Source organism: Osmerus eperlanus, chromosome 8, assembly GCF_963692335.1.
Source record: "Osmerus eperlanus chromosome 8, fOsmEpe2.1, whole genome shotgun sequence".
Lineage (NCBI taxonomy): Eukaryota > Metazoa > Chordata > Actinopteri > Osmeriformes > Osmeridae > Osmerus > Osmerus eperlanus.
In genome coordinates this window covers 17271193-17290768 of record NC_085025.1, presented here as the reverse complement: position 1 = coordinate 17290768, position 19576 = coordinate 17271193, and the positions used below count along the sequence as shown (strand labels likewise).

At 44.2% G+C, this 19576-nt stretch overlaps 1 protein-coding gene across 12 annotated transcripts; it reads right to left on the bottom strand.

Annotated features, from left to right (window-relative positions):
- Nucleotides 1-437: 437 nt before the first annotated feature.
- Nucleotides 438-19491, bottom strand: pum2 (pumilio RNA-binding family member 2). Of its 12 annotated transcripts, none has more exons than XM_062468161.1 (23): nucleotides 19307-19491; nucleotides 17494-17860; nucleotides 15825-15893; nucleotides 13790-13895; nucleotides 13302-13489; nucleotides 12988-13160; nucleotides 12433-12727; nucleotides 12243-12336; nucleotides 11554-11661; nucleotides 11204-11349; nucleotides 10967-11081; nucleotides 10483-10623; nucleotides 6751-7050; nucleotides 6306-6533; nucleotides 5948-6215; nucleotides 5461-5590; nucleotides 5068-5196; nucleotides 4691-4828; nucleotides 2717-2842; nucleotides 2404-2475; nucleotides 1333-1454; nucleotides 895-1087; nucleotides 438-721 (listed from the first exon to the last, which is right to left on the bottom strand). In XM_062468161.1, exons 2-23 carry the CDS (start codon nucleotides 17845-17847, stop codon nucleotides 590-592), a joined length of 3627 nt encoding a protein of 1208 aa, XP_062324145.1. In that variant the 5' UTR covers nucleotides 17848-17860; nucleotides 19307-19491; the 3' UTR covers nucleotides 438-589. The 12 variants fall into 12 exon arrangements, with proteins under 12 accessions (XP_062324145.1, XP_062324141.1, XP_062324144.1 ...); XM_062468157.1 differs by having other exon boundaries at nucleotides 5062-5196; nucleotides 19307-19490; XM_062468160.1 differs by having other exon boundaries at nucleotides 5062-5196; nucleotides 6751-7047; nucleotides 19307-19490.
- Between the last annotated feature and the right edge of the window lie 85 nt (nucleotides 19492-19576).

Genomic DNA, 19576 nt, shown 5'->3' with positions numbered 1-19576 from the left:
CATGGGAAAGTGTAGCTATATATATATATATATATATATATATATATATATATATAAAGCCTGACTTATAATCAGAACAGCTGACATAGTAAGTCTGGGTACAAAAACTAATGGAAAATTTAAAAGGATCACTCAGTTTGGCTTATAAAGTCACTTGCTGGTATCATTGTAAGAATTGTAAGTTTCAGCAAATGTGGGTTTTTTTTTCTACAGAGAATTTACAAGGTAAAAAAAAACAAAATGTACAAGATTATATATGAAAACCAGTCAATTACATCATAAACAAATGGGTTTGTGCTTTACCCCGGAGATCCCTGCAGACTGTGCGCCCCCCAGTGGCCACACAAGGGAATAGCAAGCCAGGGGTAGCAGAGAGGCAGGGCCAGATGTCACAGAATTCTTAGGTGAAAGTTAAACTCTTCTCTTTTTTGGGGAGAGGGGGGGGGGGGGATTCCTCAGTGGGACAAAACAGAGGTGCTGAAGGTGACCCCTGATGACTCAGGAGTGGCTGGTAATAAACAATAAAAGAAGGGGGGGGGGGGTTTGTTGGAGGGGGCTCCTCCGGTGTTGTTGAAGGGATGTGGTGTGCCTACATGAGGCCGTTGGTGGGCCCCCCGATGGGTCCAAGGTCAGCTCCGCTCTTCATGTAGTACTTCTCTAGCTTGGCCAGGATGTGCTTTCCGTAGGTGTACTTACGCAAAGTGGCAATATGAGGCCGAATCTAGGTATGTAGGAAAGACCAAAGATTGGAAGGTTACTAGGTGTGGATTATATGGACTTCACGTTAAATGTAATTAAGATGGGGGAGAAAAAAACATTGGGATCCTGATCACAACCCTGATCCAGGCTGACCATCTGAGAAGAGAGGTGTCTGATGGGGGCGGGGATGCTTACCTTGTGCATGATGATTTTGCGCTGGGCGGGCTCAGCCATGTCGATCATCCTCTGCACCACGTAGTTGGCATACTGGTCCTTCATCATGGTGTACAGGGCGCTGTGGGGGCCGTCCTTCTGGCAGCACACCTCGTCGATCAACAGCGCGCGCTCCGCACGAGACGAGTGGATCACACACTTCTCCACTACGTTGCTGAGGACGAGAGGGGAGGCTTCAGTATAAAGATCTGGTTGAATCTGTGCATGCGTGAACATCCTAAACAAACTCTTGAAACAAAACGGCTCTAAAGTTGAACATTAAAAAACAAGGGTATTTGAGAAGGCAACAAAAACAATTAGTAGGAAACGTACATAATACATAAAACATTGAGACAAGTGAACCAAACTACATGCATGAAACCGACCTCTAAAAAGACAAACATCTGAAAAGAACCATACCTTGCAAATTTGTGCTGGCTCAGGACAAGGACCTTGCCACGGACCTCGGCCACGATCTTGCTCTTGTCCTCGGGTCTGCCATGCTCCAGAACATGCTGGATGACGTAGTTACCATACTGATCCTGCAGGGGGGAGGGGGTGGAAAGGGGAAATGCAATTATGACAACCACATTTGCCTGAGTGAGAGAAAATCACAGGCCCAGAAGCTAAATTATTCGCTTCTGGGCCTGTGATTAAATTAAGTTCTCATATTACTCATGCACCGATTAAGACAAGGGAACTGTAATAACTGTGATAAAACAGGGTAAGCCTATGACATCCAAATTCTACACCAAATAAATCCTGCAGGTCAAACTAGAGAGATGCTGTTGGCTGGAGTGTCATCAACAAACATTACAATCAACCAACAACATCTTGGCCCCTTCAAGAATGGGTGACTTAAGGGAAGGTACTAGCATCTAAAGCTACATTGCTAGGCTAAAACTCACCTGACCAGGTAGCATTTAAACCCTTTATTGGAATATTGACTGAAATGCATGTATACTATAGTCTTTACTTTGACCTTATTAGATAACTTATAATACCGGAAAATCAGTTTTCCAGTCTGGTTGCTATATTACACAGACTATATAGCTTTGGTTCCAAGGACAGGTTAGATGGCTTCTGACAGAGAAAACAACCTTAATGGTGAACTACTGGTGAAAGGTTCTTTAGGGGAGAACATCTACCAAGCATTGAGCTGAAAACTGAAGAAAGAAGAAAAGAAGGGGGGGTGGGGGTTAGGACACACTGAACCCAAGAGGGGGTATTATTAATCAGGAAAAAGACGTGAGCTGTGGGAATCCTTTTCCATGACAGAGGTAGGCTTTAAAAGGCAGCAGAGAGGGAGGGAGGGTGAGATGTGGTGGCGTGCTCTGCGAGTTAAAAGGTCTGAAAGTGTGTGTGTGTGGGGGGGGGGGGTCTTTGTGTGTTATAGCAGAATCTTCATTTAGGGGAGGGAGAAAGAAAGAAAGAGAGAGGGAGGGAGGCAACACGAGGATGTCCGGGTGTGAGGGAGGCAAATTCTCTGACCTTGAACAGTGCATCGCTGGACACTGTATAATATGTTTTGGGTGTCATCTCCAATGAAACGCCTTGATATTTCTAGATGGAATAAGTGGGGGGGCAGGTTGGGGTGTTTTTAATCATCATAGCATAGGTCAGATGTAGAAACACCACATCATTACACTTAACATTAGGCTTGACAACCAAACAAACAGTGAGACGAGCACATACACAAACACAATGGAGCTAAACAAATGACACAAACACTTCTCAAAACACACATGCACAAAGCCTCCAGAACCCCACAGAGGAGGGTGTGGGGGGCTGGCTGGAAGCGTACCTGGCCCAGTTGCTCAGAGTGCTGGTGCAGCTCCTCCAGGAGGGGAAGGGTCTGGTCCTGGGTGCAGTGCTCCAGGATCCTCTGGATCACCCTGCAGCCATACGGGTGGGTGGACAGCACAAACACCTGGGGACGGGAGACACAGCAGTCACACCACCACACCCTGGCTTCACATACAGGCTATAGCGGGGGTACTCAATAGGCAGACCGCGGTCCGGATCCGGACCCAGACGCAATACAAATTGGATCTAAACCAAATTCAACATTTTAATTTAGTCATGATCCAAGCGAGTTTTCATTGGTGCGTGCCTTTATTTTGTTCCTACTAGATGTGGTTTCTATCTTCCGTGTCCAATCCAAAGTAAGTAAGTAATTAAGACTTTATTTATATAGCACATTTCATACAAGAATTGTAGCTCAAGGTGCTTTACATAAAATCAATAAAAACAATAATACAAGTGATAAAAGTAATAATTAAAATAGCAAATCTATAAAAACAATAATATAACTAATAAAAGTAGTAAAACCCTGTGGTTTTCTTGGGAAGACCAGTGAAAAGTGCGTTACAGTAGTCCAGCCGGCTGGATATAAAAGCATGAATTAACTTCTCTGCATCATTTTGGTTTATGAATGGTCGTACCTTTGCTATATTCCTCAGGTGAAAGAAAGCTGTTTTGGTCACTTTGTTAATGTGAGAGTTGAAATTCAAATCTGAGTCCAGGATTACACCGAGACTCATCACCTCTGGTTTAAGACAGGGGGTTAAGCCTCCTAGATTCTTAGTAAGCATCTCTCTTTTGGATTTGGGGCCACATAGTAGGACTTCGGTTTTGTCTTCATTTAATTTAAGAAAGTTATCATTCATCCATTTGTTTATTGCCAACAGGGAGTTGGTAATGGAATTGATGGCTGTGAAGGTCCAATCAGGAGCTGTAATAACTGTAACATGACAACTCACTCAACGTTGGCCGCAACCTCTGTGGGTCATGCAGGTTGTGTGTGTCATTCGCAACAACGCAGGCTAATCGGTTTGCCAACGGTACCCGTTTCTTCCTTAACGAAAATCATGCCGTGTGAAACGTCAATATGACACAAAGCATAGAAACTTTGAACAAAATTACCCCCAGAACTCTGAGGTAAGGGCCAGAAAAATAAACCATCACTGTTCTGGACCCTGGACTGAATGGAAATTTGGTGGACCTTTTAGGTTTCTAATTGAGTACCCCTGGGCTATAGGATACCCCAGGGTCCACATACGTGTGAACTTGAACATTTTAATTGAGTCACAGTGATGCATGAGGCGGTGGGTGGGTACAATTAGTGGCCACATGGGTTCTGTGGTACCAGACAATGATCAAGCGCAATAAGTAAATTGACAAGATACACTATGTACAATATGACTTAAATAGATGAACCTCAAAATATTTGAGAGCATTTGTGCAAGTACAAATAATTGTTATGGTGCTACCCGTTTACATTTCTTTACAAAACTTAGAAGCCTACTTCACAGTATGTGCCTGCTGTGAGCTGATACAGTGACCGGTCACGTACACACAAAGCTCTCAGGTATCATGTATTCGCCGTGATTCTACGCATTTCAAGCATTTCTCACGCAACACCTTGTATTTATCATGCTGAGAAGGGATTATTTGTCCTGCTAAAAAATAAAGGATGAGGCGCAGGCATAGAGCAAATTTTTCTGCCGATCAGAAATCCCCCCCCCCCCCCCCACCAAAGAAAATCACTTGTATGCGTAAACTTACTTGGCAATAAACTAGATTCTGATTCTGAAGTAAATATCAACCCACAGGTTTACAGGAGCACCGACTGCCTAATAAAGTAGCCCTAAAGCCTCCTGTGGAACATACTAGCTTAACATGCTGAACTGTGCATCTCTTGCTGTAATGCTCGTATCAGCAGAGGCAGTACCCCAGCAGGTGATGTTTCCTGTCTGTAGATGAGCGAGGGACTCACCTGGCCTTGGAAGGCGTCGATGATGAACTGCAGGGCCTGAGGTTGGACACACTCGATACACTTCTGAACCACATGGTTACCGTTCTGATCCTTCACACACTTCAGCACGTGGCCGTCCAGCTCCCGGACTATGTCACTCTGAGGGAGAGTTGTCCGAAAAGTAGACCGTCAACGCAACATTGTCCTCATTTGAGAACGTTTCACTTTTACAAATGACCGTGAGTGAGTGATACTCCACCAAAAAAATTACATTATGATAATCATAACACTGGTTTTATAATTGTAAATTAAAACTAAACATTAAACTAAATCCAGGACATTCAACACCACGTCACACAACTGAATAAGTAGAGAAGTGAAAGCCTACTTACAATTACCTGCTGGTCAGAGGAAATAGACTCCAGGGCTTTCTGGATGACCCGGCAGCCATACATCTGCAGGGCCAGGGGTAGCACATGGCCGCGAATACGAGTGGCCAGGGCCAGCTTCTGGTCGGCACTCCCAAACTGGACGAGATGGGAAGGCCAGAGCATGTGTTCACTCCACTTGAAACCTCACCCCCCTTCTAGCCTACTAAAATCTCACCCAGGAAATACAGTACAAGATTATTTGCTAATATATATTGCATCAGACTTTTGCACAGTACTGTTACTTATTCAAGGCTCAAATCTACCAGCATAATAGTACTGAGCAAGGCAGTATTGTGAGTGACGTTTTTTTTAGGGAGCCACTTTCTGCTGTCATCCAGGTTTTTTAACTACCGCACCAACCTCAAAGAACTTCTGGATGACGTAGTTCCCAAACACGTCCGTCATGAGCTGGTAGGCTGCCTGCAGGATCTCCCCAAACACCATCTGTCTCTCGGCCGGAGTGGCCCTCTCCAGCTTCTGCTGGATGAACCTGCAGTAAGGGGACATGTTGGCGCTCAACTATCAAGTTGAACATTTGACACTCTCTTTTAAAAGAAAATATCTGACCTTGTGTGGATTCTGTACCCCCATATGTTTTGAGGAGTTATTCAGTGTGTGATATAATTGAAAAATATATCTTTGAAGAAAGACTGTTTTCACTAAAACTCCCTTCTGTGTGATCTATTTCCAGGGACCTGACGGATGTATAGCCAGCAACCCACAATGCTGCTGCTCTGTGCCACAACACATCAGTCCTAGAGTGGACACAATGCTTGGGACGGTTTCTAGTGTATCTGAGCGTGAATGACTGACAACATGGTTGAAGAGAGCAGGGTGTGTTCTGAACCTGGAACCGTGCTGGTCCTGGGAGAACTCCACCATGTGTCCCGGCAGGTCACGGAGCTGCAGGTTGGGGAAGCGGTTGTTGCGGAAGTCCTCCAGCAGCCGGCTGCGTCCAGATGGCATTACGTCTGAGCGGCTGTAGCGCGGGCGGGACGGTGGGAACAGCTGGCTGGAGGAGCTGAACAGGCTAGAGGTGCCCCCAGCGCTGCGGTACTTAGCCTCGGCTCCGGGAGCGGCCGAGATGTAGCGCCCACTCCCATTTGTCAAGCCGCCTGGGAGGAGGAGGCATCAGGGATTTAATCAGAGTGTGACTGGGCACGGGGAAAAAAACCTTCCTCTGGACCCTTAACCATGCGGCTTACCTAGGTGAAGACTGGAGGAAGATCCATGGGAGGAGGGTAGAGAGGGCGGGGGGGTGAGGGGGGAGTGTCCCGGGGTCAGGCCAATGGGGCTGGGTGAGGAGGAGTAGCCCAGGCTGTTGTAGAAGGGCTGGCCGATGGGAGTGAGGCTGCTGCCGCCACGCTTGTACAGGTCGGAGCTGGCCAACAGGGAGTCCCTGCGAGACACGCTGCTAGAGCTGGAGCTGGACACTGTGGATGGGAGGAGAGACGGAAACACAGATAGAGGAAAAACAGGAGAATGAGGGAAGGGCAAAAACATGAGGAAAGGTTAGAGGGAAAATAAAGGCTAGAACCATTAGAGAATACACCAGGATCAAAGAATGCAAATCCTCAAAAGAAACACTAGTCCCTGGTAAAAGCACATACTAGTCCCTCCTGAAAACAAACCCTAGTCTCTGTGACTGACCTGAGGAGCCGAAGCCTCCTAGTGCCGAGCCAAGCCCCACCCCCAGGGAGCCCCCGGTGCTGCTGAAGCCCAGAGAGGAGCTGGGCGGCGGGGCTGCGCTGGTGTGGGAGAACAGGGAGCTGCTCTGGGAGCTGGCGGGCACAGAGCCAGAGCCGTAGAAGGAGCTGGCGGGCAGGCCGCTGTTCTGGGACTGCTGGGGCTGCTGGGGCTGCTGAGGCTGCTGGGGCATGGAGCGGTACATCCCGTTGGCCGGTGGGCCAGACATGTTGTTGCCAGAGGCAGACGCTGACGCTGCAGCTGCTGAGAGAGAGACGAACAGAGGAGAGAGAAACACGGATGAGGAGAGAGACACAGAGAGAAGGAGAGACAGAAGTATAGAGAAAGACACACAAAAGGAGAGGCACAGATAAGGCAAGGAAGAGGGAACACACAAGAAGAGCATGACAGAGAGGGAGAGTGACACCACGTTAAGCGACCTTGTGGAGGTGCACACCTGCAGGGGGGGACAGCGTTACACAACAGCATGGTTGGGTTACAATGGAAAAACTCTTCTGTAACTGGCACACTGGACCACTTACTTGCTTTCACTACAAATAGCAGCCATTGTCATGCTCCAATATGATCAAGCTCATTCAATTCACAAAGTACCAAAGAACCACATTTCCAGTAGCTCATAGCCCCCTACTTGCCTGTCCCCTTTAGAAATAACGTGCACTACAAGCTAGGGGTGGAACAGTACACTGAAATCACGGTTCGGTTCAACGGAGGGAAAAACAAAACAAACCAGGTTCCTCTAAGAGTGAATGCGACGCATTGAAGATGACATTTCCGATTGCGTCAGTAATTTATTTGGCCCTATTTGTATGTGTATTTAATGGCTGGTCAAGCACTGTAGGGAGAAGTTGAGTTTTTTTTTGTCTCGTTCCAGTGATTGGCACACCTGGGTAATGGCGTCGGATATTTTTGGTCATTTAGCACACGCCAGATGCGTTATATGTGTTAGCATGTTAGATGTATTTCCAGTCACATACCCCACAACCAGTGACGTGCGGTGATGTCAGTAAGAGGCTAGGCACTTGAATGGGAAAATGTGTCCAAACTTTTGACTGGTACTGTACATGTTGAAGAATACAGGATCGAAGTGCGCAAGTGAGTTTTTCGCTTGTCGTCCGCAGTGAACGGACAGTAAAAGCACTGCTTATCCCTTTACTGCCTAAGCCAACATTCCAAATGCTGTTGAAATATGATATTCATATTAATATTTTGTGAATTTTCATATTAAATCATACACCTTAACTGTTAATACCATATTGAAGAGGAGAACTAGGGGATTCTAGGGGATGCGACTCTTATCGGCGATAAAAAAAAATATCGCCGTTAATCTATTCTCAAAGTTGGGTTGGGAGCTGGGTCTATACTACGCAAGCTATGATGACTTTCACCTTGACATTTTAGCGCGGATGTATACCTAGCCGAATTGCACTGTAGGGGGCGAGAACGAGTCTTCGAACCTGTGTGTATGCCTTGTGTATGAAATTATCACATCAAACATGACATGCTAACATGGATGCAGCTATGAAGCCGCCTGGTTTGCTTCAGGGAAAATGTATTTTTAAGAAGATTCCCAATAGAAACCTCGACAAGACTAAGGTTGTTTGCACCTTGTGCTATGCGGAATTAGTTTACTGTAGGAGTTCTTCCAGTCTCAAATACCACCTAAACGCAAAGCATCCCTTAGCTAATGCGGAAGATGCCGGGCCAAGCACTGATGTAGCGCAGGGGAAGAGTCGTCGTCAAACTACGATGTTTGAGTGCAACCGAGGCTAGCCCGTCAGCACAGCTCTATCAGCCAAGCTAACTAATCTAATAAACAGTTATTAAACACAAGTACATCTTATTGAACATAATTTATTTTCATCACCAATTATCATAGTAGAACAGCTTTCTCAAGCAGTTTGTGATGCATTTTGGAAACAGGAGATGAGCTCCTGGTCTAATGTGCCACCTGGCTTGAGAAACCCGTTACTTTTAGTAATTATTTGGGTAGCACACATTCTGAATGCCTTCGGCAGAATTCAAATGAGCCATTTTAATCTAGATTAACGCCAAGATTACAGTGAGATTAATCTAGATTTAAAAAAATAATCTATGCCCACCACTAGAATAAATATATGATTACTTAAGGAAAATTATATTTTATCAAGGTGATTTCAGGCAGCCATTTTTTACAAAAACTTCTCCATCCACCATACCTCATCAGACAACTTAATTTTTAACCACTTTAATTACAAGATGGAGAAATACTTTGAATAGGTGGAATATCCACAATTCTGTGGGAAATGTAGAACAGAACACAGATTAGAAATATCATATTTTGATTAAAAGTTATGACCATTCTAGTGACTAGTGGAAACATGGGGGAAACCGGAATTCTCCTCCCCCAAAAGTAGCTAGCGCTATGGCTGGATACACCTCTCGATAACTAAAAAACGTTTGAGTTTCTTCCACAATCGACCGAATTGGCCAAACAAGGCATGTACATTTAGTTTAGGGTGTACATAATCTAGCTAGTTAATGTTGTTTTTCCAAGTTTTCTAGAAATATGCTCAAATCGAGGCTAAACAGTGCTACTACAGTCATAGCTGCCTGTCACGAACGGCCAAGCCGGACACGTAATTCTTTCCTGAAAAAACTTGCGTCACTCCCACAAACAAGTTCTTCGTAAGTAAAAAGTTTAGACTTTTAATTGACAATATTGACAACACATATTAAGAAACTTGTCTTTACTCATAATATCGTCTCCGATTTCAATTCGAAGCTGTAAATCTAACACTGTAGGCAATCTCCCATGGTATCCGCTCTGGCTCCGCCTCGGAAAACAATGGCTGCCGTTGCTGACGATACATTTATTTCCCCCTCCCAGCAACCCCTTAACCGATGATATGTGCTTTGAGCTTAAGTTGTCATGAGTATCTGGCAGTTTTCAGAAATAAAATCGGTGATTGGACAGCAAAGATATTAAGGCGGGAAACATGGGAATTTTATTTCCCATATTTGAATTGTCCGGCAGGAAAGGGTCTACAATTTATTTTATTTGATTATGCGTAACTGCTACATTCATCATCGTAACTTCTAAACAATTGCAATAACACACATATTGCATATATAAATCACAACAATAAACAGTAAAAATACAAATACAAGTTTATTAAATAAAATGATTTAATAAAAATGTTTACGTTTGAATTTTGGAAGGGTAGGCAGTGCCTACCTTGCCTACCCAGACTGCACGTCACTGCCCACAACTGCTGAACAACGCCGACACACAGTGCTCGTCTTATCCACCACTCTCTCGCCTGTACTACTGTAACTGAATGGGAAAACAACGTTTTCCCAAATTTGCAATCTTAAAAAGGTCGGCAGGTCCTCTATTTCTCGTGGGTCACCACCACTCGCCATACTCTTCCTTAGTGCTGCTAGCTAGCCTATCTCTGACTCACGGCGGCGCCAATCAGAGCTTCAGAGCTACAGATTAGATGTTCCGAAAGAACACGAGTATCTAACAGTAGTTCCGAATTACATTAATTAATTTGCACGCAAGTTTTATTTATTTTTATACCGTGTATTCTCCGTGTAATTTCATGCACCGAACCGTGACGCCCGTACCATACGGTTCGGTACGAATACATGTACCGTTCCACCCCTACTACAAGTGAGATGGGCTGAACTCACCGGCCTGTGCTGCTGCAGGGTTGATGAGCAGGGGGGTCTGGACCAGACGAACAGGCCCCCCAAGGCCACTGCGGGCCCCAGGCCCCATGACCAGGGCCCCGGTCTGGTCGTAGTACGCTGCAGGGGCCAGAACCTGGTAACCTGGGGAGGACAACACAGGCAACGTTCCAGAAGAGAGCAGACAGCCAGTTCCTCAGACATCTGGCTACTGTCTACGTATCAGTACAGCAGCTGTGGGAATATAACTAATGGCTTAACAGCACTTCGCAGGCTCGCTTAGTCTGCGTAGTGCGGAGGGCAATTAAATCAGCCATGGCTTGGGGCAAGTCTCGTTAAAGTCACTTAACAAAATGGCTTTCTAATAGTCATATCCCGAGATTTGTGGATTTAAATGTGTCAGACCCCATACGGTCTTTTATGGTGTGACCCGCTGAGCAACACGTTTGAAGTGGGAGTTTGGAGGTGAATGGCCTGTTCTGCTGACCTGACATCCCAGCGTAGGCTAGGGCTGGGTTTGCTGCCGCAGCCAGGGACTCCTGCTGGCTCTGCTGGCCCTGCCCTGGGGTGAGGGGACGCTGGCTACTGCCAGCACGCATCACCTGCGGGGCAGTCCACACAAAGCACTCGTTATTATTTCTAATTTAGAAAAGGGAGGGACAAACAAAGCAAAGACACCATACATGCCAATGTATGGTGACAATAATATTTAAGACACCCCTACCTGTTGCTGTCCAGGTCCTGGCCCCTGATTGGATGCCTGCTGGTTAGCGGAATGACTGGCGGCGGCAGCGGCCTGTTGTTGGAAGAGGTTTGCGGGGTACACGCCCCAGGGCACGCCGTAGTACTGCGGGGGGACTACTGTAGGCCCTTGAAGGGAAATTCAAATCCTTGTCACATACATTGGTATTGAAGCGGATTAGTCACTTTCATGACGTTGACGGGGTGAATACAACTTAATGTTTCCACGTACACCAAAAATAGTATGAAATGAAGCCCCTGTGCTTTTAAATCACATTGAAAATTAAATTGCACAAATAAGTGGTTGGGAAATGTGTGTGTGAGACTGCAAACCTGCGAGAGTGGCAGCTGCTGCTAGCCCAGCAGCAGTGTAGGGGTCTGCTCCGGGGGGCGCAGCGTTGATGATGTAGGGGTTTGGCACAAACGCTGGAGCAAGGCCTGCTGGAAAAACAACATGATTATTATAGCATACAATTAAAAGAATTGCATCCTTGACTACATCACTTTCCCAGCTTAGACAAGATAGAATCACCCAAGGCACTGAAGAGCACACACACAGCGTGAAGACTCGAATGATCAGTTTGTTCTGAGATAGCACAGCGGATGAATCCTGATGGAAATTTGCAACACTTACAGTACTTCATGTTTTCTGAGTCAACATCCGTCAAGCCTAAATGCATCAAGGCTACATAATTTAGACTGCTATGCTTAATTACTCAGCTGTTTTTTGGATTAGTAAACTCACATGGAGACGATATTTGGGGGCTACTTCCAGAATGTTGTGTGTGCAACCTGTATTGACCCAATTGGTAGCTAAAAACAATACATGTGTAGTGGACAGAATTAATGTCCAGAAAAGCTGAATGAACTGTAAGGCTGAATGTTAGCTTATGAACCATGTTTACTTAGTTGTAGTTAGAGGCAGCTCTCATACGATTGAAGTCAATGACAGTGAATGGCATTAGATTCTGACAGTACACAGCTCCCTGTGCTTTGGCAACCTAAAAACACACAGGACTAACCAAGGTGTTGCTGCTGGGCAGCCGCAAGGGCATATTGCTGCTGCTGAGCAGCAGTGAGTTGCTGAACAGCCAAATGGTTGGACCTCTGGAACAACTGCAAAACAAAACCAAGGCACAGACAGGTTCAAGTCAATGAGCAGAAAGGCTTGGTCCGTCCCTACGCTAAACGCAGTTTTGTAGTATAACTGACCTGCTGCTGGGAGTTGTAGTCAAACAGCCCCACCGGAGTGCCAGAGGAGTCCACCTGGATCTGGTTCCCAGCGTAGTCAAACTGGAGGGACTCCACGCCAGCCTGCTGCTCCATGCCACCCATGTTCTGGGCCTCCTGGTTCTGGAAGTCCTCTGCCAGGGGTTTGTTCTGGGTTGGGTTCTGGGGCTGGAGGACATGGGTGTGGTGCTGACCCATCATTTCCAGACCTGCCTGGGTCGGGCCCATCCTCTCCACCGCCTCAGTGGGAGATGCCTGGCGACTGCCTGGGGTGGGACTAGTTAAGCAAAAACACCATTCATGAAACCGCAACTCTAATGCCTTCATTCTAAACATGCCTGGTTGGGTGAGAATAGTAACCTCACAAAAAAAACTTGTTTCCTCAAGATTTTTATCCAGCAAGTAAAAAATAAAAAAGCACCGGTCTAACCACCAACATTTTTACAATGGTACATTAGAAAATGGTTTTAGTATCCTGTTTCAAAATTCCAATTTGAGCATGTCTCTTTTAAAACCACCTAAATATAGGACCCATACTTGAAGTCTTTGACATCTCGGTCCATTCCATTGAGTAGGCCTCTCCCGTTAGATTTGGAGGTGTCGGTCTCTTCTCCAACCTTCATCTCTGGGCTTTGGTCCTCTTCAAACGGAGACGTTTTCTCTTGTGCGTCATTCTTTTCTCTCCCGTCTGGGTCAGGGTCCACAACACACTGTGACCATGAACAAAGTGTGTTTCTATGAACAATTGACAGCAGGGGCCCTAAGCTCAGACTAATCACTCGACCACTAAAAAGAAATGACTAGAAATATCGGATTACTACTGAGAATGCAGGGCAGAGGGCTCCACTCACATAGCCACCGTTCCTGTAGCGGCCATCCAGCTTGTCTCCGGGGGAGGAGCTCAGGACATACTCTACCATGCTCACCCCCAGCCCACCGCCTTCAGAACGGGGGGACAGCACAGAGCTGGCGTCTCCGTTTCCATGGAAACCCTGCCCTGGCCTTCGCTGCACCATGATTGGCTGGGACACGGAGTGATCTAGTCATCATCGGAGCAGGTGTGGCATCATTGCAAAAATGAGAGAAAACAATAGTGCAAAGTCAATACGTGTACGTCTCGCATTAGCAGTAGGAACTTGCACTCAACAAACTTCCATACAATTACAGACGGGGTAAATCAACAGAAAATAAACTAATCAATTACATTACATAGATACCCGCATCAGGCATCTAGTCACTAATTTTAGATAAATAGATGAAATTATTAACTTATAAGATATTGTAAAAAAATATATAATAATTATGTAGGAAACTGATCAATCGATCCTACAATACTCACGAGAAGAACCCCACGCATTCTCTCTCCACTCTTCTCCAAGAAGCAGCCCTTTCCTTCCATCCTTGGCCAGTTCATCAGAATCCCAGAGTTTTTTTGCAGGCAATAGCTGTCAAAAAAAGAACAAATAAATAAGAGAAAAAAAGAGAAAGACAATAGATGACGTCAATTTTGATGAGATGTTATATAATATTGCACTGTTCACATCTTTATTTTACTGTGTTTTGTAAATATCGCAAAAAAAATATTTAGGCGAAATACATTTCTGCATTAATTGCAACAATATGTGAATACCTGAGCATTCTTTAACTGACTTGAATGACAAACAATAGAACTAACTAGAGAGGGTACAATTTCTGGGGAAATTGTAGGGTGTGCTTGCTTGCGTCGGTTGCACAGGGGTCCGTTTTTTAATGACATTTTTACAACTGATATTTCTGTATTTTATATAAAAATTCATACTTATTATTTATAAAGATGACATAGATTTAAAAGCATTTTTTTTTGCTGCTCATTTACAACTCAAAATACGAGTTAAGTGTAGAATGAAATATGATGTCTTCTCATTTCCCCTGCAAGAGGCAGCCTCATAGCTGAATCAACAAATAAATTTGGCAGACCGGTGTAAAAATTGACCTAATCTCTATGACTTAAACGTCCTTTTAAGTTTTCCCCTTCTTGTGATATTTTCAGGCATTTAGCCTACTCATATTGCATTCATTCATTAATAAAGAACCCCCTTTGAAGATTATTCTACGACGTTACCGGCAGTAGAAGATGGAATCGCGATTCAAACATTACCATCTGCTAACTGAAAAAATGCCCCCAAAAACGTAAATAAGCTTGACATTTATTTAGTGGAAAATCGCTCATTCATAAAGCTCACTGGTAGCGATCATTGTCAGTAACAACGCAAAATGCGATATAGCCCTGTGTGGAGAAGCTGCCCCGGTAAATTCTACTACAGTACAGTACTAGACTACTGCTGTGTTCGTCTTGGTAGCGATTGCGTTGGTTGAATTCGATTGAACGTTCCGTTTTACGGTTTAGGCTGAAATTAATTATTTTCATGAACAGATTGACAAAGTTTAGGCTGTGGCAATGAAGTTCAGGTTAGTAGTCAGATAGTTTCACCTATTGAAAGACTTTTGATTTAAGTAAGGGGAGTGCGGAACATGTTCTGTCGCCGTTTGACTTCCTAAACAGCTGTGTACTGTAGATGTTTTTGTAGTGTGTCTCGCGTAAGCTACAGCGTTGCAGTGAGCAACACTGGTTTGAAACCACAGGTAATGATAATTTCACCAACAAATCGTTTACTTGTAATGTAATGTCATAATAAATCCTACAACGAAAATGTATTTGTGAGGAATGTTTATTTTAACGATTGAAAACAGATGCATCATAGACCACTGTAGTAGCTATGTGTTGCCCGGGCCACAGAGGCTAATGTCATGCTAATGCTTCAGTGAAATAGTAGACTACCGTTTCCGAAAGTAGATGTGGGCCTACTTCCTTAATAATATCAGCTAATATTGTACATTACATTTCACAATTGTGTTTCACATCACAAAGTAAAATGAGTAAATAGTTATCACCCTGGCCTCTTTGCTTGTGGCGTTTCTGCAGCTGCCTTGCAGTAAAGCTATAGTTAGCCTAGCTATCCCCCAAGTTAACAGATGCAAAACGAATGTTCTGCTACAGGTAGTCACGTGTGTTTTCGTGACGTTAGTGACGTTAGTTACGTCAGTGACTGTGGCTAGCAAATTAGCCACCGATAGCTTCACTTTTCGCCACAAAAACTTAATTTCCACTTAAACCATGCAACGGAACGTAAATAAAAATACAAGCAACTCAATCGCTACCAAGACGAAACTTTTGACACCTAGGTTGTCTATGTAGGCCAAATATTGACAAAGATTTAGGGGGGCAAAAATAAATAATAAATATATATGTGAGAGAACAAAGGTTGTGCTCTCGCCGAAGGCTTGAGCACACCCAATTAATGTACTTGTGCTTTAAGTGTAAAAGCTTCGCCTACCTCCCCCATGCCTCTAGACTCCAAAGCCAGAGCTTGGAAATCATAGTTCATCTCATCCACAGCACGAACCTGGTACAGCATTTTAAACATAAAAAGGTTTATTCCATACATATTTTAGCTGGTGTCAGGTGGGTTAATAATAATAATAATAATTTTAATTGTAACGCACTTTATATTTAGGTAAAATATAAAAGTGCTAGAGGTTAAAAACAAGAAAGGGCGCAATCTTTTTTTTTTTTTTAAGACTGCTAAATCATCTCAGTACAGCCTATTTCATTTGTGAGAGAACAAGAACTTTGTGAAATAACCTCCAAAAGATTCTACAACAAACAGGCTAATTTGTGACACGCTCTGGTGAAAAGGGGCCGTTGTCAGCCAAGGTCATTTCTCCGTTTTTTTTTACAGATTGTGAAAGTGCAGATTGTATGCTTTCAAATGGTGTGTCATACATTGAAATCTGAAAATAGTTGAAGATATGCATATCTGAATGTTGGTAAACCTAGAATGCCCTAGCAGAGAAATCCCCCTTGAAAGATTCTAGACATTTTCATGCCTTCAGACAGGGTGTGATTGTTTTTGTTTTTGTGTTTATCATTAGAAGTGGCAAGCGCCGGTCATTACCCTGCAGTGAAGAGAGAAATATAAGGGTACTTGACTCAAGACCAAATCTGCCGATTTACTTGGTATTTGGAGGGGGGGATGGGATGTTGCACTTTGTACAGACAAACACAGCCTAGCCTACATACGAAACATTAGCCTACAGATACTATAGGCTGATCCGACTTCTATGGGAACTGCGCTAGAAAGATAGCCTACTGAATGGAGTTGGGAAATAGAGGTAGAGTTTGCTTCTGTTATACAGAATGTTCACTGTCTATCATCTGTCCTTTTAGTTGTTGTAGATAGGCTGCCTGCCAACTTAATGCAAATGTTGTTTGCACACAATGCGCTACTGCTCATGCGTAACCCGAGATCCACACTAGGACCTGGTCTGGAGTCCCAATGTTACAGTAATAAATAAAAGGACGAATTTCAGAAGAAATTGGAGAATTTCCAAACAAGTAACACACCTCATCAATCAATCATTAATCAAAAACTAATTGAAGGGCTAGACAACAATATTTCTAATGAAATAGCAACAGACTATCAACAGAGACATTAATGACAGATTGCCCTAGGCCACTTCAGTTTCCAACCTTGCCTTCAATGCGTGTAAGAAGCGCCATCTAGCGCTCATTAGGGCACCATTGACCAACTATCTGCGCTAAAAGTAGCCCAGGGATAACCGGCTGCACCGTGATGCAAATAAAATTACATCACGCCCACAACTCAACTGGAAGCTTAGAAGAAAAGAAAGTAAAGTATTTAAGGATCCTAAATATGTTGTTTCTTATATTGACTGACTTATTCAACACTAACTTTTGTAATATGCAAGAAAAGGAAAACTGTAAAAAAAAAAAAAAAAAGAAACAAAAGCTTTTTCGGCTCCTAGCGGAAAATATGGAATGCAGACAACAGCCCCTTTTCACCAGAGCGTGTCACATTTGGTAACAAATTTGACAAAAAATCGTTGAGAGCATACATTACTTGGCACACTGTCAGAAATCAGCTACGCCTGTTAAAATTGTGTGAATGATAGTCTTCAGAAAGGAAGGAAAGAGCGTTGTACCTGATCAACATGGTTTCCGTCACCAGTAGGCCAGCGGTGCTTACTGGGGGCACAGCCTCCCAGCTGCTCCCCAGGCTGCCGCTGAAAAAAGTACCCCACTGTGGCATCGTCCTGAGATCGGCCACTCAGAGGAGGCTGTGGGATACCTGGGGTGGGGTTGGGGCCCCTGTCCATGCCCTGTAGAGTATGTGGCCCCCCAGGACCCTGGCCTGCTCCTCCGACGGAGGCAAGGGAACTGCCTCCATGAACTCGACCCCGCCCTGCTTCAGGAGCACCGTTTGTGTGCAGCATCCCACCTCTCGATTCCTGCCAGGCCACGTCATTCATACCTAGGATGCTGCATGGAACGCTCATTCCACGGGGAAACCTGTGAAATTGATTATTATGGACAGAGAGGTTAGCTAAAAATTGGTCTGAATTACAAATGAGCTAGTGATATTACTATCAGATTTAACTCATTTAAATAGTAATATCATTGCTAAGATCATTAATAAAGCATACATGCTTCCAGAGATGACCAATTAGATACAAGTATGAACTGTACTCATAGCCAGGCTATCTTGTTTCTGGACCAGGAATATATGCCCACGTTTCATTGCAATCTACATTGTGGTGTGAGCCACGTCAATAAAATAGCATGGCAACAATAGGATTTTAGCCAAGGAAATATGATAGGATCAGACCCATCGATTAGCTTGCATAGTCTTTTAATTAATAGTTCCCTACTAGCAGAGATCGTGTCATCTCATGCAAGGCTACTGCTCAAAATTAGCTAGCTACGCGCTAGTTGGTTGAGACGAACTAGTACTAGGTAACAACAACATGTTTGCTCGGCAGCCATCAAATTCAAAAAGTGGAGGGGGGGTCGTCGCTAGCTATGCTAATACTACTGAGATAGCTACGCATCATCGAGGTAGACTACAGTAGCTAGCTAACTGTGAGGACGGCTAGTCCAACGATATTCTGTACAACCATACAACGTAATAATTGGTTAAGTCAATTTACTAGAATGGGTACAGCAACATGTACGTCAGATAGTTATGACAAGCCAACGATACTACTAGCTAGGCTGACTACACTACATGTATTATTATTAGGTTGCTAGCTAGCTACAGTAGCGCTTCTACAGTCTAGCTATGTAATGTTGTTGAATTGAACATACAAAAGGTTTTGCGTTCAGCCAAACAAAAGGGCTATACTGCTAGGTCGCATTGATGCTTCTATTTACAGACTATAATTATTGTCTCCAGATATTAGGCTAACCAGTTAACTACTAAATTGTTCCTATACGGTAGACATCGGCCTCACTTGTAGCTAGCCTAGTGCTAGCCTAGATACCATAGGATAGCAATGCTGCTAGCTACCTAGTAGCAGCTAGCTATTCAGTTACCAATATGATGAGAGGAGAAAGGCCTTGTACCCCTTCAGCTAGCTAGCTACAGTAGTCAAGCTATCAAAATCGGTGGAAAAAAAATCGAACTTATGATTTTTTAGCAAATAATTAATAAGAACAGTGGAGATCACACGGCAGCAACTCAATTATATTACATCGAATAAAACAAGAACGTCGTCAGATGTCGTTAGCTACAAATAAAACACAATTGCTGCTGGGTAGCTAACTAGCTTAGCTAACACAGAGTTTGTAAGACACTCACCGAGCTAACAACATGGGCCCCCTCCAAGTCCCAAACAGACTGAGGGCCTTACACGCTAAACAAAAGGGGGAAATACTAAGAAACCACGGCTACAACAATCCACGCTTAACCAAAATATGCACAGCACAGTTATGTAAAGACTTCTAGCAGATACTCACGCACAATCTCAAGCGAAGGTCGATGTTTTTGTAAAACGTCAGGCCTAAAATTTTGTAATGTTTTGTTTCCGTGGAGATCGGTGTTTTAATGATTTAGCTAGCTGTAGCTAGTAGCCTACGATTGAACATGCAATGTAGTTTGACTAGCTATCACGCCAGTGCCTCCCTGCAGTGTGCATATTATCCGTAGACCTGCGCAGTAAGATGTCTATCAAGCCAACATATTGGAAAGTCTTCATTATGAAACCCTTATGTAATTTAAACCAGAAA

Bases quoted from the DNA above. Each gene is read 5' to 3' on its own strand.
- pum2 (XM_062468157.1), bottom strand. From the start codon at position 17,847: ATGAGCGTTCCATGCAGCATCCTAGGTATGAATGACGTGGCCTGGCAG. The intron at 11,662-12,242 runs GTTAGTCCTGTG...TTGTTTTTCCAG, and splicing joins TGCCCAGCAGCAACACCTTG to CAGGCCTTGCTCCAGCGTTT. The intron at 2,843-4,690 runs GTGAGTCCCTCG...TCCCGTCCCCAG, and splicing joins TCGACGCCTTCCAAGGCCAG to GTGTTTGTGCTGTCCACCCA.